The 14,307-nt window shown below is 46.8% G+C and overlaps 1 protein-coding gene across 3 annotated transcripts; it reads left to right on the forward strand.

The window, feature by feature from the left end:
• The first annotated feature begins 2,864 nt into the window (after positions 1 to 2,864).
• PSMD2 (proteasome 26S subunit ubiquitin receptor, non-ATPase 2) lies at positions 2,865 to 11,723 on the forward strand. Of its 3 annotated transcripts, XM_033855555.2 has the most exons (21): positions 2,866 to 3,023; positions 3,473 to 3,529; positions 3,913 to 4,077; positions 5,207 to 5,328; positions 5,494 to 5,718; positions 6,001 to 6,159; positions 6,313 to 6,457; positions 6,639 to 6,699; positions 6,954 to 7,100; positions 7,271 to 7,377; positions 7,575 to 7,702; positions 7,915 to 8,002; positions 8,749 to 8,911; positions 9,037 to 9,138; positions 9,304 to 9,449; positions 9,688 to 9,771; positions 9,984 to 10,152; positions 10,245 to 10,339; positions 10,569 to 10,695; positions 11,114 to 11,232; positions 11,381 to 11,723. In XM_033855555.2, exons 1-21 carry the CDS (start codon positions 2,889 to 2,891, stop codon positions 11,561 to 11,563), a joined length of 2,727 nt encoding a protein of 908 aa, XP_033711446.1. In that variant the 5' UTR covers positions 2,866 to 2,888; the 3' UTR covers positions 11,564 to 11,723. The 3 variants fall into 3 exon arrangements, 2 of the variants coding, with proteins under 2 accessions (XP_033711446.1, XP_033711447.1); XM_033855556.2 differs by lacking the exon at positions 2,866 to 3,023 and having other exon boundaries at positions 3,502 to 3,529; positions 3,870 to 4,077; XR_004526334.2 differs by lacking the exons at positions 11,114 to 11,232; positions 11,381 to 11,723 and having other exon boundaries at positions 2,865 to 3,023; positions 10,220 to 10,339; positions 10,569 to 10,622.
• The last annotated feature ends 2,584 nt before the right edge of the window (positions 11,724 to 14,307 follow it).

Consider the following 14,307-nt stretch of genomic DNA (forward strand, 5'->3'; position numbering starts at 1 on the left):
CCTATCACGAGTCACAAATGGAGACTCCTGACAGTTTCCCAGTGCTGAGCTCTGGGCTCCAAAGAGAGCTCCCAATGGGCTATTATTATAAACAAAGATGACCTGAAGTTGAATGCAAAGCCATTCATTCATTCATTTATTCAACAAATATTTGTCAAGGCCTACCACAAGCCAGGTATTAGATTGGGTGCTAGGGGCACAAAGTTGAATAAGACACAGTTCCTGTCCTCTAAGAGCTCAGAGTGGAGGAAGGGAGAGGTATGTATCAAGCATTGTAGGAGTACAGGGAAGAAATTAATAACTTGAAAGAACAGGAAAGGCTTCCTACACAGGTGATACTGAGCTGGAGTACAGAGGATGGGAGAATTTGCTAGCCAAAAACAGTGAAGGGCATTCCATACAGAAATAACAGCAACAAGAAAAGACTAATCCAGCTTGAAGGGGCAGGGCACGTTCAGAAGTGGTGAAATGTTCAGGGAGATCAGAAGGAGGTAGATGCAAGGGGCATAATGAGAGGTGAGCGCCTGAAGAAGGGAAGTTGTAACAGTAGTTATAAAAAAGGGGATTGTAACAACTGCTTTCAGTCCTGGGAATTAACAGTAAAAGGGCCACAATGCAATCTGATTTTGAAAAATATCACACAAAGAAAGTAGCAACCCAGTGGAAACAGTGCAATGCTGTGTCTGGCCTGAAGCATTTCTGGTATTACGTAAGTGACGCTTTGGGTCGAATGATTCTCAGATGAGTAGAGCCATCCATAAAATGTGTAGCTCTATAGCTCAGGCCATACGTTTGGGGGAAGCATGGCTGGCCAGTGGGTGCAATGTGAAAGAAGGTGGTAGGAAGGGACAGGTGATGGGCTGTCCCCTGATCGGAGAGCAATTTGGTCACAAGGCTGGGAGTCTGGCCAAATGGTAGGAAGGAGTGCTTCTGGGAGAGCAATTTGACTGAAATGAAGCTTGAGGCAGGAAATCAATGTTATCATAAGGCCTTGAGAATAATTGCCAGACATCTGCATTTGGCCAGAGAGGTTTGGAGGTGGGGAGCAAGGGGCAGCCCTGCAAATTTGAGGAAGCTGGAAAATGCTAACTGCCTCCTCTCCAGTTGCCAGGCACTTAGCTAAGCACTTTATATACACTGTCTTACTTTATTCTCATAAAAACTTCCGAGGGAGATACTTTATTACTCTCATTTCATAGAAGAAGAAACCAAGCTGAGAGAGGTTAGGAAGCTTGCCCAAATATCACAGCTGGTGAAGGGCAGAATTTAGTTTTAAATACCGGGTCTGTCCTCTCTAAAGCTTATGTTCTCCCACCCACCCCCAACTTTTTATTTTACAAACTTTTTATTTTACAAACTTTGCCAACTTTGTATTTTAAACCTACAAAAAAGTTGAAACATAGTACACAGACATTCGTTTACTCTTCACCTGGAGTCACCAGCTGTTAATAGCCTGTGCTTTATGCCACAACATCACCCCGTCTCCTCTAAGGTACTGGTGGGGATGTGACTGGTATAAAAGACAAAATCTGAGATCGGATAGAAAGAAGTCGTGGAAATAGGAAAGATTTAGGAGAAATACCTCTACTGATGACTGAAGAAAGCATGACAAAGTATGGACATCTCGAAGCCAGAAAACAGAGTAGGCACACCAGCTATGGACCATCCAATTTCTGTCAGTAGACTAGGGCTGGGGCCATCACCGGTGATGCAAGTGGAAGGTCATCCCCAGTATCCAAACACTGAGTGGAAAAGAGCAACAAGTTTTAAAATGGGCATCAGACCCGTACATCAATACCTATACAAATGTTTAGCCAACAACATTCATTCAATGCTAACTGTGCTGTGACAGGTGGTTTGTTTTTTTAAACAAACATTTTCTGCATTCTTTAATGCCTCAGGACCCATAAAATAAGATTCCAGGCCAAATGGTGAGTGTTCCCACCAGATGAAAGGGAGAAGAATTACTTCCTCTTTTCTCACCTTCTAGATATATACACATAGCCCGATCAGAAGAACTTTGAGGTTTGCCTGAAACACTCAAGAACTTGGGAGACTCAAAGATGGAGATTCATATCCTGATTCTACTACTTACTGTACGATTTCCGCTGTAAAATGGACACAATCCTCCCAAACTCAAAAAGTTGTGCGAACAATATATATCATTTAAAATAAGTCCTGACATAAAGTGTCGGTCACATCCCCTCTAAGTCATAAGAGGGAGAGGAAGACCAAAAGACACACTGAGGACAAAGACCTTATCTTGTCCCGTTTTTAGCTCCAGAACTTCGCATTAGGGTATAGGGCTTGATGTATTCATTTCTACTCCATCTGGCTCCGCAGGTGGATTTAAGATGGTATCCACATCTTTATGGTAATAGTAGAGCACTATTCTTCAGTTGGGGAGGTGAATATGCCACAGTAGTGTGGGACTAAACATAGATTACACAGACTTCACAAAGACGGCAATCAAGCGTCCAGGATTTCAAGAATCTCTTCTGTTTGTCCCACCACGCGGCTAACGGGGGTATCACTGGGGTGTACTATTCACACTGCTTTGGCGGAATCGAGGGGCGGTCTCGGCTCGCAGCCAGCTCAACTCCTACTGCAGCTGGTGACCCCAAACCCCAGACGGCGTTCAGGAAACTCCAGGTTCGAACCGGGGAGGTGCCTACGGCACGCGGGAAGCTGGGAATTAGAGTTTTCGTTTGGTTTCGGAGGGCGAGGTCCGAGGGCTGGAACTCCCAGGCCGCGGGGGTGGGTGGGTTGCCGCGGCGTTTCCGGTCGCAGGCGGGCTCTGGAGAAGGAGGGGCGCCGTGGGCCACGCGCGCGAGGACATCTGGGAAACGGGGCGGTGCGCGCGCAGCGGGCCGGCAGTGGCGGCGGCGATGGAGGAGGGTGGCAGGGAGAAGGCACCGCTGCAGCCCCAGCAGCCCCCAGCGACGTCCCCCGGTGGCGGGGATGAGAAGCCGAGCGGCAAGGAGCGGCGGGATGCCGGAGACAAGGACAAAGAGCAGGAGCTGGTGAGGCGCGGCCCCGGGAGCCGGCGGAAAAGGCCGCGGGCTGAGTCACGGCGGCTCCGCAGGCCTCGGGCCCGACTCCCAACGGCCCCGCCGCGCCCGGGAGAGGGCGGATAGGGCGACCCTCGGGGCTCCCGGCACCCGCCTCTCTGCCCCTCATCCTCCATTCCGCGCTGTCACCGCCGCCGCCCCTACCAGTCCTCACCACCGACTCGTGAGGTGGGCCCGGGCGGGTCATTGTCACCCTCGTTTTTCAGAACAGCGTTCAAGTAAAGCCTGGCCCAGAAGCCAGGCTGCCTTCCCACCAGAGCTTCCCATTCCCTCTCTCTTTCCTTGTCTCACCTGGTCCTTCCTAAGGAGGCAGGCTCACTCTCCACCTGCCCCAGGGTGAATGGGAGGAGGATGTGTTTGAGATTCCTTGTCTTGATGAGCTTCTTCCCTCAATCCTCCAGTCTGAGGAGGACAAACAACTTCAGGATGAACTGGAGATGCTCGTGGAACGACTGGGGGTGAGTCACGATGTTAACAAAAGCCGGTGCATGTATGGATCTTTCCCACTTGTTTGCTTTATTCCACTTGGGGCAACAACTGCTATATGAGATAGGGAAAGAGAGACTGTATTTTGGAGTCATATTACAACCATGTTGTGAGGGAGGGGAGTAAAAAAAGATAATTGAAAGATTTTGTAGCTTTGTTTCGTGGGAGAAGCAGTTCTTGAACTCTTAACCTGAGACATTTGTTTTTGTGTCAGGTAGTGTGTGTGCAGGGCGTTGGGCAATCACAGATGGATAAGACACAGTTAGTTACTTTCCTAGGAGGTTGTTGAACACTTCTGTATTATGACTTAAGGTATGAGACTCCTTTTGTCTGAGCCCTAACATCTCCTGATCAGGAGAAGGACACGTCCCTGTACCGACCAGCCCTGGAGGAGCTGAGGAGGCAGATTCGTTCTTCTACAACTTCCATGACTTCAGTACCCAAGCCTCTCAAATTTCTGCGTCCACACTACGGCAAACTGAAGGAGATCTATGAGAACATGGCCCCTGGGGAGAATAAGGTAAAACTATTGCAGAAGCTGGTGGAGGCCTAGTTTAGGAATTCCTTTTCGTCTAGACCATGGGGCTCATGGTGAATCTCAGGAAGCCTGATAGACCTGAGATCTGAGCTAGTTGAACAGTGCCCGGGACTTCCCTGGTGGCGCAGTGGTTAAGAATCCACCTGCCAATGCAGGGGACAGGGGTTTGAGCCCTGGTCCGGGAAGATCTCACATGCCACAGAGCAACTAAGCCCGTGTGCTACAACTACTGAAGCCCACGCGCCTAGAGCCCACGTGCCACAACTACTGAAGCCTGCACGCCTAGAGCCTATGCTCCACAACAAGAGAAGCCACCGCAATGAGAAACCCACGCACCACAACAAAGAGTCGCCACAACTAGAGAAAGCCCATGCGCAGCAACAGAGACCCAGTGCAACCAAGAATAAATAAATAAAATTAAATTTAAAAATTAAAACAACAAAACATTGCTCGTCGTAATCGAAATGGTCACATAAGAGCTGACAGGAAGATTGTCTTCAGAAACGACAGTGTTTCTGTCATTTATGTTGGACCTTGGGATTTTATTATCATGATTTATTATTAACTTACTTTTAACCTTAATATTTTTCTTTTCTTTGTATCACATGCACCTTCATTTGTTTTACCTCTAAAATATATTCCCAGTTCAGTAACTTACCTGCATATTGGCACAACCCTAATCCAAGTTTTCAGTTCTCACCGGAACTACTGCAGCAGCCTCCTAACTGACCCTCTTCCTTTTGTCTGTGACCTCCTACACAGTTTGTCTTTCATGCAGCAGCCATAGTGATCTTTTCTAGAGTGTGAATCTTTTCTGCTTAAAACCTTTTAATAGTTTATTATTATGATTGGAATAAAATTCAGAGTCTCCATTTTTCTCCACTCTCCACTTGTTATCACCCTTCAGTCACGTTGGTTCAGAAGGGAGATTGCAACACTAACCTTAAGATTATTATGAGGCTTAGCTGATATAACATGTTTTAAGTTTTTAGTATGGAGGCTGGTGATATAATTAGCATTTAATTTTGGGGGTAGTGACAGTGATCTTGATTCCATAATGTAACATTCCCCTTACCCTGGATTTGACTTCAAAGGACTGGTTTCTTTATAGCGTTTTGCCGCTGACATCATCTCTGTTTTGGCCATGACCATGAGCGGGGAGCGTGAGTGCCTCAAATATCGTCTAGTGGGCTCCCAGGAGGAATTGGCATCATGGGGTCATGAGTATGTCAGGTAAGACCTTTTCTTCTTGGGAATCTGAAGGGGTTCTGAGATATAGTTCTGAGTTCTGTCTTGGAGTACCAGTGTATTGAGTTTCCCAGATAGTGAATTCCTTGACCCACAGGGAAGTGCTTCCCATGAAGCACTGCTCCTCTAATAGTCTGGGCCTGTCCGTAGGCATCTGGCAGGAGAAGTGGCTAAGGAGTGGCAGGAGCTGGATGATGCAGAGAAGACGCAGCGGGAGCCACTGCTGACCCTGGTGAAGGAGATTGTCCCCTACAACATGGCCCACAATGCAGAGCATGAGGCCTGCGACCTGCTTATGGAAATTGAGCAGGTGGATATGCTGGAGAAAGACATTGATGAGAATGCATATGCAAAGGTCTGCCTCTATCTCACCAGGTGAGTGAGCAGGGTGGGGAATGGTGGCAGGCCTGCCCTCCCCAGCACTTCTTCTCAACTGTGACTCCTTTATTCTCCAAGAGTATCTGCTTCAAAGGTCGCAATCAAGCTGTAGTGAATTTGTTAACATCTGTGAACTTCTTGAGGTCAGAGACGACATGTCTCCTTAGTAGTCCCAATAACTAGTATACTTCCTGGTATGTAGTAGGCATTCGGTATTGGGTAAGTGAATTAAACGGGGTAAATGAATGCCTGATAGCTTTATTATTTTTACCTTTGTAGTTGTGTGAATTACGTGCCCGAGCCTGAGAACTCCGCCCTACTGCGTTGTGCCCTGGGTGTGTTCCGAAAGTTCAGTCGCTTCCCTGAAGCACTGAGATTGGCATTGATGCTCAATGACATGGAGCTGGTAGAAGATATTTTCACCTCCTGCAAGGACGTGTATGTAAAGGAAAAAGTTGGCAAAGCGATAAGCTCATGGGTGGGACATTTGCATGAAGTGCTGGGACATGTAGTTTCTGGTTAGGATTTGAAGGGCTTTTCTGTGCCCTTAGTGGATGGGGGCTGAGCAGATGTGATGGCTCTCTCCCACAGGGTTGTACAGAAGCAAATGGCATTCATGCTAGGCCGACATGGGGTGTTTTTGGAGCTGAGTGAAGATGTGGAGGAGTATGAGGACCTGACAGAGATCATGTCCAATGTGCAGCTCAACAGCAACTTCTTGGCTTTAGCTCGGGAGGTGAGAGTCTTTGCCCTTTTCCAACAAGGTTTTTTGGTTGTGATGATACCTGGCATTTCACCTCCCTGATTATGCCTCTGACTAGACTCTCCTTGGTTAGAATTGCCATTCAATGGGGTAACAGAAGGGACAGCTAGGGGAGGACTGGGGGAGCAGTTGTGATCCTCTGACTTCTCTTCAGCTGGACATCATGGAACCCAAGGTGCCTGATGACATCTATAAAACCCACCTAGAGAACAACAGTGAGTAAACATCTCCATGTTTGGGGATTGGAGGATTGTTAATTATGCCCCTTGTATTGAGAGTCATGGCTTGGCCCAACATACTTAGGAATCCTATAGAGCTCAGAATTCCCACATACTTTTTCCCTAGGTCACTGTTGGGGTTATAGATAGAGGATTCCAAGGGGCCAGCTCAGAATCAGAGACCAGCTGCCATACTGTGTTCTTTTCTTGTCCTACTCTAGACCTTCATTTCCTCCTTCCCTCCTTTGCAGGGTTTGGGGGCAGTGGCTCTCAGGTGGACTCTGCCCGCATGAACCTGGCCTCCTCTTTTGTGAACGGCTTTGTGAATGCAGCCTTTGGCCAGGACAAGCTGCTGACTGATGATGGCAACAAATGGCTTTACAAGAACAAGGATCATGGTATAATTCTGTTCCTACTCTATCTTTGTATAATTTTGGTCCATCTTGTTGTTCTCCTAGGTTCATGTGTTATAATGGCAGATCCCCAAGGCAGTTCTTTGGAGAGCTCTTTATAACAGTTTTCTCAGGGCAGGGCCATTTTAAGACTGATAGATTTTTCCTTGGTATAGGAATGTTGAGTGCAGCTGCATCCCTTGGCATGATTCTGCTGTGGGATGTGGATGGTGGCCTTACCCAGATTGACAAGTACCTGTACTCTTCTGAGGACTATATCAAGGTTGGTCTGGGTACAACCCACTAATGCAGACATCCCCTCCCATGTTCTAGGGCCCTCTCAGGACCTCCCTTTCACTGGTAAGGTCTACCCTGTTTTTAACTCCAGTTAAGGCGGGTGCTATAATAAGGCCTATGTTGCATCCTTTGTGGTGAGGAAGGTAGAGTAGCCCGAGTGAAGGATCTATTTGCATTTTTCAGTCAGGAGCCCTCCTGGCCTGTGGCATCGTGAACTCTGGTGTCCGAAATGAGTGTGACCCTGCTCTGGCACTCCTCTCAGACTATGTCCTCCACAACAGTAACACAATGAGACTTGGTTCCATCTTTGGGTAAGGCTTCTCCTTTTGGTAGTGCTTAGCCTGTAAGCTCTGTGAAAACAGAATCAGGCCCTTTCACCTTTGTATTGCCAAAGAGCACCACTGTGCCTGTTGAGTATTTGGCTCTGGGTGACTATTTGTTGAAATGACCAATCCTCTTTTTGTTTCTTCCTTGTCCTATCGTCGGATGTGTGTCGGGGACTGCCTCTCCCTGGCTTTTGCAGGCTTGGCTTGGCCTATGCTGGCTCCAATCGCGAAGATGTTCTAACACTGCTGCTACCTGTGATGGGAGATTCCAAGTCCAGTATGGAGGTGAGTAGAGTTTGTTGATCACTTAGGGGAGATAGTAGGGAAGGTGCTCTGAGTGTTGCCGGTCTCTGATAAATGGTGAAAAAATGTGTGTGTGTGTGTGTGTGTGTGTGTGTGTGTGTGTGTGTGTGTGTGTGTGTGTGTGTGTGTGTGTGTGTGTGTGTGTGTGTAAACTGCTTGGAATTGGGCTTCTAAGTCTCAGGAGATATTGAGGCTAAAGAGTTAACATTTTAGTATTGAGTACCAGACTAGACTGGGGAGTAACTTAACCCAGCTTGGGGTGGGTACACTGTTTTAGTCATGAGCCAACTTTAAATTTTCTTACTTGTGCAGAATCATTTTAGTGATGGATAAATATAGTATGGTGGCTAAAAGCATAGGTTTTAGTCAGATAGGCTTCAGTTCAGATCCTGCCACCTCTGCTTACAAACAATGTGATCTTGGACACGTAACTCAGTCTCCTTAGGCATCATTTTTCTCATCAATAAAAGAGGAATAACAGTAGGACCTGTTTCATGGGGTTGTGAGGATTAAATGTTAATAGTATGCAAGCGAGTTGACTTAGTGGCTGACCTGTAGTATTCAGTGAATGGTTGATGCTACTGTTATTTTGACCTACCATCAGAAAGGGGTTATTACCTCATGTGGTTTCAGTGGACTGTAGGAATTGGCTATCTTGAATCAAGATAGGTAAACAACTATTTTAACACCTTATTTTAATAACTTGATGTCGATTTTCCTATTGCTAGGTGGCAGGTGTGACAGCTCTAGCCTGTGGAATGATAGCAGTGGGATCCTGCAATGGCGATGTCACTTCCACTATCCTTCAGACCATCATGGAGAAGTCAGAGACTGAGCTCAAGGACACTTATGCCCGTTGGCTTCCTCTTGGACTGGGCCTCAACCACCTAGGTTAGGGGATGTCTCTCTATTTGGGCAAAAGACTGGTAGTAACTGGATACAACAGGGAGAGTTTATGAGTCAGGCTGTGCTGGAAGGGAGTACATGTCCTCTGACCCCTCGAATCTCTCCTTTAGGGAAGGGAGAGGCCATTGAGGCCATCCTGGCCGCGCTGGAGGTTGTGTCAGAGCCATTCCGCAGTTTTGCCAACACACTGGTGGATGTGTGTGCCTATGCAGGTCTGTGTCTTTGTTCTTCCTCAGTGACTCTTCACTTCTCTCTTGGTCCTCCTTTCTTAAGTCATTCTGGATTGCCTTAGATTCTTTAGCTTCTGTTCCTAGAGCAAGCTTTTCCTTGGTGCCTTCTCATTTCTACCTTTTCTCTCCCTTACCACCCTGCCCCAGGCTCTGGGAATGTACTGAAGGTGCAGCAGCTGCTCCACATTTGCAGCGAACACTTTGACTCCAAGGAAAAGGAGGAAGACAAAGACAAAAAGGAAAAGAAGGACAAGGACAAGAAGGAAGCCCCTGCCGACATGGGAGCACATCAGGTTCTGTGGGCAGCTGGGCATCCTCTGAGGGAAGCTCTGAGAAAAGATAACTGTGGGTTTGTTTGTTTTAGAGTCTCTGGGTATCACTGTGTATTGAAATAGCATGAGACTGGGTTCCATACATGAGGGGTCAGGGTGTGCCCCACAGGATGGCTTTTTCTTCTTACATGGGACTTGAGTCAGGGGTGAGTTTTTTGTTCCCTGAGCTTATTGGGCTCTGCTGCCTCTTCAATTGCAGGGAGTAGCGGTGCTGGGGATTGCCCTTATTGCTATGGGGGAGGAGATTGGTGCAGAGATGGCTCTACGAACCTTTGGCCACCTGGTGAGTATCCCATGGAGAAGATTGAAGTATATTAGTTTTGATGCCTGGGGTTTCCCCAGGAATTTCCCTGATGGGTTTTGTCGGTGGAGAAATGGTCTTTTTGCTGTACCCTTTCTACAAAAATTAAGACCCCGTCTATCCATCTGTTCGTGTAACCGAGCTTATTCTTTTCTGCTTTCTGTGATACCCTTGTTATTTTCTTTTATCACCAGCTGAGATATGGGGAGCCTACACTCCGAAGGGCTGTGCCTTTAGCACTGGCCTTAATCTCCGTTTCAAATCCACGACTCAACATCTTGGATACCCTAAGCAAATTCTCTCATGATGCTGACCCAGAAGTTTCCTATAACTCCATCTTTGCCATGGGCATGGTGGGCAGTGGTGAGTATTGGTCAGAAAGAGATCGTAAGCATCTTGGGGGAAGGGTTGTTGAGGCCCTTTTTTCAAGTCTTTGTAATGCTTAACATTTCCAGGTACCAATAATGCCCGTCTGGCTGCGATGCTGCGCCAGTTAGCCCAGTATCATGCCAAGGACCCCAACAACCTCTTCATGGTGCGCTTGGCACAGGTAGAGAATAGAACTCTTCTCCTTAGAGTGAATGTGCCAAAGGAAGTGTCTGTGTGATGGAAGGGAGATGTGACGCTTCGTGAAGGGGACCTTGAGTTTGGCCTGGAAAGGAGGGTGTGAACGAGCTGTGAGGTTTCTGTGTGGCCGGGTTAGGTGATTTCTCCTTAGATGTGACTTGTGACTCCCCACGTCCACTTCACTCCATTTTGTTTTGTTTTCTTTTCCCCAGGGCCTGACCCATTTAGGGAAGGGCACACTCACCCTCTGCCCCTACCACAGTGACCGGCAGCTTATGAGTCAAGTGGCCGTGGCTGGGCTGCTCACCGTGCTTGTCTCTTTCCTGGATGTCCGCAACAGTGAGTCCCTGTCAGGAATCTTACATGGTGGCATATGGCGCCCTTTCCACTCCCCTGCCAGGGCCTCCTTGGTAATTTAGGAGCAAGACTCTGAGTTAACTCTGCTGCTCTGGATTCCTGAGGTTCATTGGGCCTCGTTGAGACTTTCATCCCCCACACTTTTGATCTGACCCCAAAAGATTTTCTTTTGAAGATGAAGAACTGAGCCCAGTTTTTGCCTCTGAGTGACTGGGGGAAAGTGATGATCAAGTCCGCAACCTATAGGCAGAGTATGGGGGTGGCATCTCCAGCTTGTAGTAGGGTGTATGAGGGGAGGGTTGTGGGTTCAGCTATATAACTGAGGGATTAAAGAGTCAGGGCTGGAGTGGGGTCCCAAGATTCAGGCATGCCTCTAACTATATTTGTCTTGTGCTCTTAGTCATCTTAGGCAAGTCACACTATGTATTATATGGGCTGGTGGCTGCCATGCAGCCCCGAATGCTGGTCACATTCGATGAGGAGCTGCGGCCATTACCAGTGTCTGTCCGCGTGGGCCAGGTGAGGGGCTGAGCAGAGGGGAGGGCTCAGTCTGTATTCTAGAGCTTGTAGAATGCAGAGGTACCATTTCTCTGAAACGTGAATTGGCACTGGGTTGCTGCTGTACTCCTATCCAGAGTCTCTTCATCTCAGTCTTCTCATCCCACAGGCAGTGGATGTGGTGGGCCAGGCCGGCAAGCCCAAGACCATCACAGGGTTCCAGACACACACAACCCCAGTATTGCTGGCTCACGGGGAGCGGGCAGAATTGGCCACTGAGGAGTTCCTTCCCGTCACCCCTATTCTAGAAGGTTTTGTTATCCTTCGGAAGAACCCAAACTATGATCTCTAAGTGGCCACCAGAGGCGCTGAGCTGCAGCTGTGTCAGCGGGTCATGCTTCCTTCCATCAGGGGTGGACACTGCTCCAAACCTTTGGGAGAATTGTTACCTCCTGTTCTTTTGTTACTGAGTGAGATAACTTTGTTGAATAAAGACCTTTATCCCCAAGGTCCCTCTGTGTCTGTTTTCTGGGGTATTGTGGCTGGAGGCCAGACTGGGGTGGGGAGTGGATGTGAGAGGGTATTGTTTGTAGCAACTCTGAGCCTGGGCTAGCAGGGAGGCTGCCAAGAATGGAAAAAACTAAGCCCCTTTTCCTTCTCCCCTCCTTCCTAATCATCTTAGAACAGTGGTTCATCTTTAGAGGCATGAACTGTTGAGAAGCTGATAAATGTAATGGATCTTCTTTCTAAGAGATGTATGTACACAAATTTTTACTTAAACTTTTACAAATAACTTTCCAAGGGGCTTGTAGATCCCAAACATCCCCCCTATTCCCACCTGCCAACGCACACCCACCTCAAGCCCATCATTCCCTGACTTTGGACTAAGGATCCCTTCTCTTAAGAGGCAGCAGAGTTAGTTCCACTCTTCCTAACTTGACTTCTGTGCTACTGAATGAAATGAACATCTTTACCTCGTATGACCCGCTTGTCCTTTTGGGGAGGCTGCTATTTGAGAGATATGATCATGTTAACATCTACCTCTAGGCTGTCCTTGCGGGAACGGTGCAAGAAAGCTTGATCCTGACCTTCCTCTTAGTAGAGCAATGGGAAAGAAATGGCCTCCTTCCTGGAATGTAATCACTCTTGATCTGTAGTGCTCCTTCCTGGTGGGACTGGTATGAGTATAGCTATACTGCCGGTGGGGGCCTAGACCCCTGTGGATGCAGTGGAGGAGAACACGTGGCCCTGTCAGATAATTGCTAGCATTTATCCAACACTTACTGGGAAAACACTGTGGATTTAAGCTCCAAATAGTGACAAGCACCTGATAGGTCATCAATAAATGTTGAAAGAATAATTGCTCTACATACCTCACAAGAACTTCGAGAGGTAGGTATTATCCCTGTGTTTTGGTGAGGAATGTAAAGTTCAGAGAGGTTCAGTAACTTGTTCAGGATCACATAGTAAGTAGTAGAGCCAGGATTGGAATCTAAGTCCATCTGACTCCAAGGCCCATGCCCTTCTCACTGTTAATCAGTCTCTGTAGCCTTGGAGACTTGTGGACCCTGTAGTAGTCCAAGCTCTTGGCTAGGCTGGAGAAGCAGCAGCTTTGGATGGAGTATCTCCATAGTCTTCTCTCTAGTCTCACTTAGCAGCCTGTGTAAAACCTGTATAAAAGGTGGAAATGCTGGACTTGGGAGTCAGCAGACCTGTAAAGCCCCTTTAATGGGAACTGTCTTAAGCAAATCAGTGTGATAAGCCTCTATTATCTCTACATTGGGGATATAGTAATTGTCTTACCTGATTTCTAATGGTGGTGATGTTAAGAAATTAGAAGGTGATTTCCATCCAGTGGAACATTCCTCAACAATAAAAAGTGACACAAGGGAAATTCCCTGGCGGTCCAGTGGTTAGGACTCTGCACTCTCACTGCCGAAGGCGCAGGTTCAATCCCTGGTCGGGGGAACTAAAATCCCACAAGCCGCACAGGGCAGCAAAAAAAAAAGTGACAAATAACAACATGAATGAATGTCAAATTTATTATTTTGCATGAAAGAATCCAGATTTTAAAAAAGTACAAGAATAAAAAAAGAAGAGTACATACTCTATCAGTTCATTTATATACAATTCTAGTGACAGCAGATCAGTGGTTATCTGTGGATTAGAGTGAAGACAAAGATGATTCCAAAGGAAGAAAACTTTTGAGAGTGATGGAATTGGTCAGTATCTTGATTGTGGTAGTGGTGGTGATGATATTCAACATATCTGTCAAAACTCATCAACTTGTACTTTTTCTTTTTTTTTTGGCTGCGTGGCTTGTGGGATCTTAGTTCCCCACCCAGGGATTGAACCCAGGCCCTCAGCAGTGAGAGCACAGAGTCCTAACCACTGGACTGCCAGGGAATTCCCTGTACATTTTAAACATGTGCAGTTTATAACATACCTAAATAAAGTTTTAAAACATGAAACAAAATTAGAAAGTGATTGTAAGCTGGAAAACATAAATAAAAGGATAATTCTCTATCCAAGTCAGTGATTGTACTTTAGAGTAAGAAATTTTCACAGTGGCTCTTAACCTTTCACATTTAATGTCATTCAGCAATAAATATCAATGGAGACTTACTTATTCTGCATTGGACATTATTTTAGTTTGTGGATATGCAAATATAGAAAAGCAAATCCTCACAAAGCTTATATGATGAAAAAGAAAATAATTATGTTGTACTGGAGTGTGAACAAGTTATTCTAGGATCACTGAAATAGGGCCTAAGTGCCCGGGTAAGTGAGGGGAGATTTTTGAGGAAACTGATTCTTGGAGAAAGATGAGTTTATCCAGAGGAAAAGAAGGCAGGATATGGCTAAAGGAGTAGGAAAAGCAAGAGGCAGACAAGCTATTTGTTTTCAGAAACCGTGGATAGTTTGGTTTGGCTGTGTATAGAGCTATGGGAAACTGTGGTAGGAGATAAGAGACACAGGCTGATGAGGTTTAGAAGAGCTTTGTTGTGCTAAGAAATTGACAGTGTCTCTCTATGGGGACCAATGAATGAGAGCAGGAAAGTGACATGGTCAGCTAGCTATCTGGGTGAGAAAGCT

Source organism: Tursiops truncatus, chromosome 4 (genome assembly GCF_011762595.2).
Source record: "Tursiops truncatus isolate mTurTru1 chromosome 4, mTurTru1.mat.Y, whole genome shotgun sequence".
NCBI classification, from domain to species: domain Eukaryota; kingdom Metazoa; phylum Chordata; class Mammalia; order Artiodactyla; family Delphinidae; genus Tursiops; species Tursiops truncatus.

Coding starts and splice junctions, on each gene's coding strand:
- PSMD2 (XM_033855555.2), top strand. CDS start 2,889: ATGGAGGAGGGTGGCAGGGAGAAGGCACCGCTGCAGCCCCAGCAGCCC. Junction 3,024..3,472: donor AGGACAAAGAGCAGGAGCTG/GTGAGGCGCGGC, acceptor TCAATCCTCCAG/TCTGAGGAGGACAAACAACT. Junction 11,233..11,380: donor TGTCTGTCCGCGTGGGCCAG/GTGAGGGGCTGA, acceptor CTCATCCCACAG/GCAGTGGATGTGGTGGGCCA.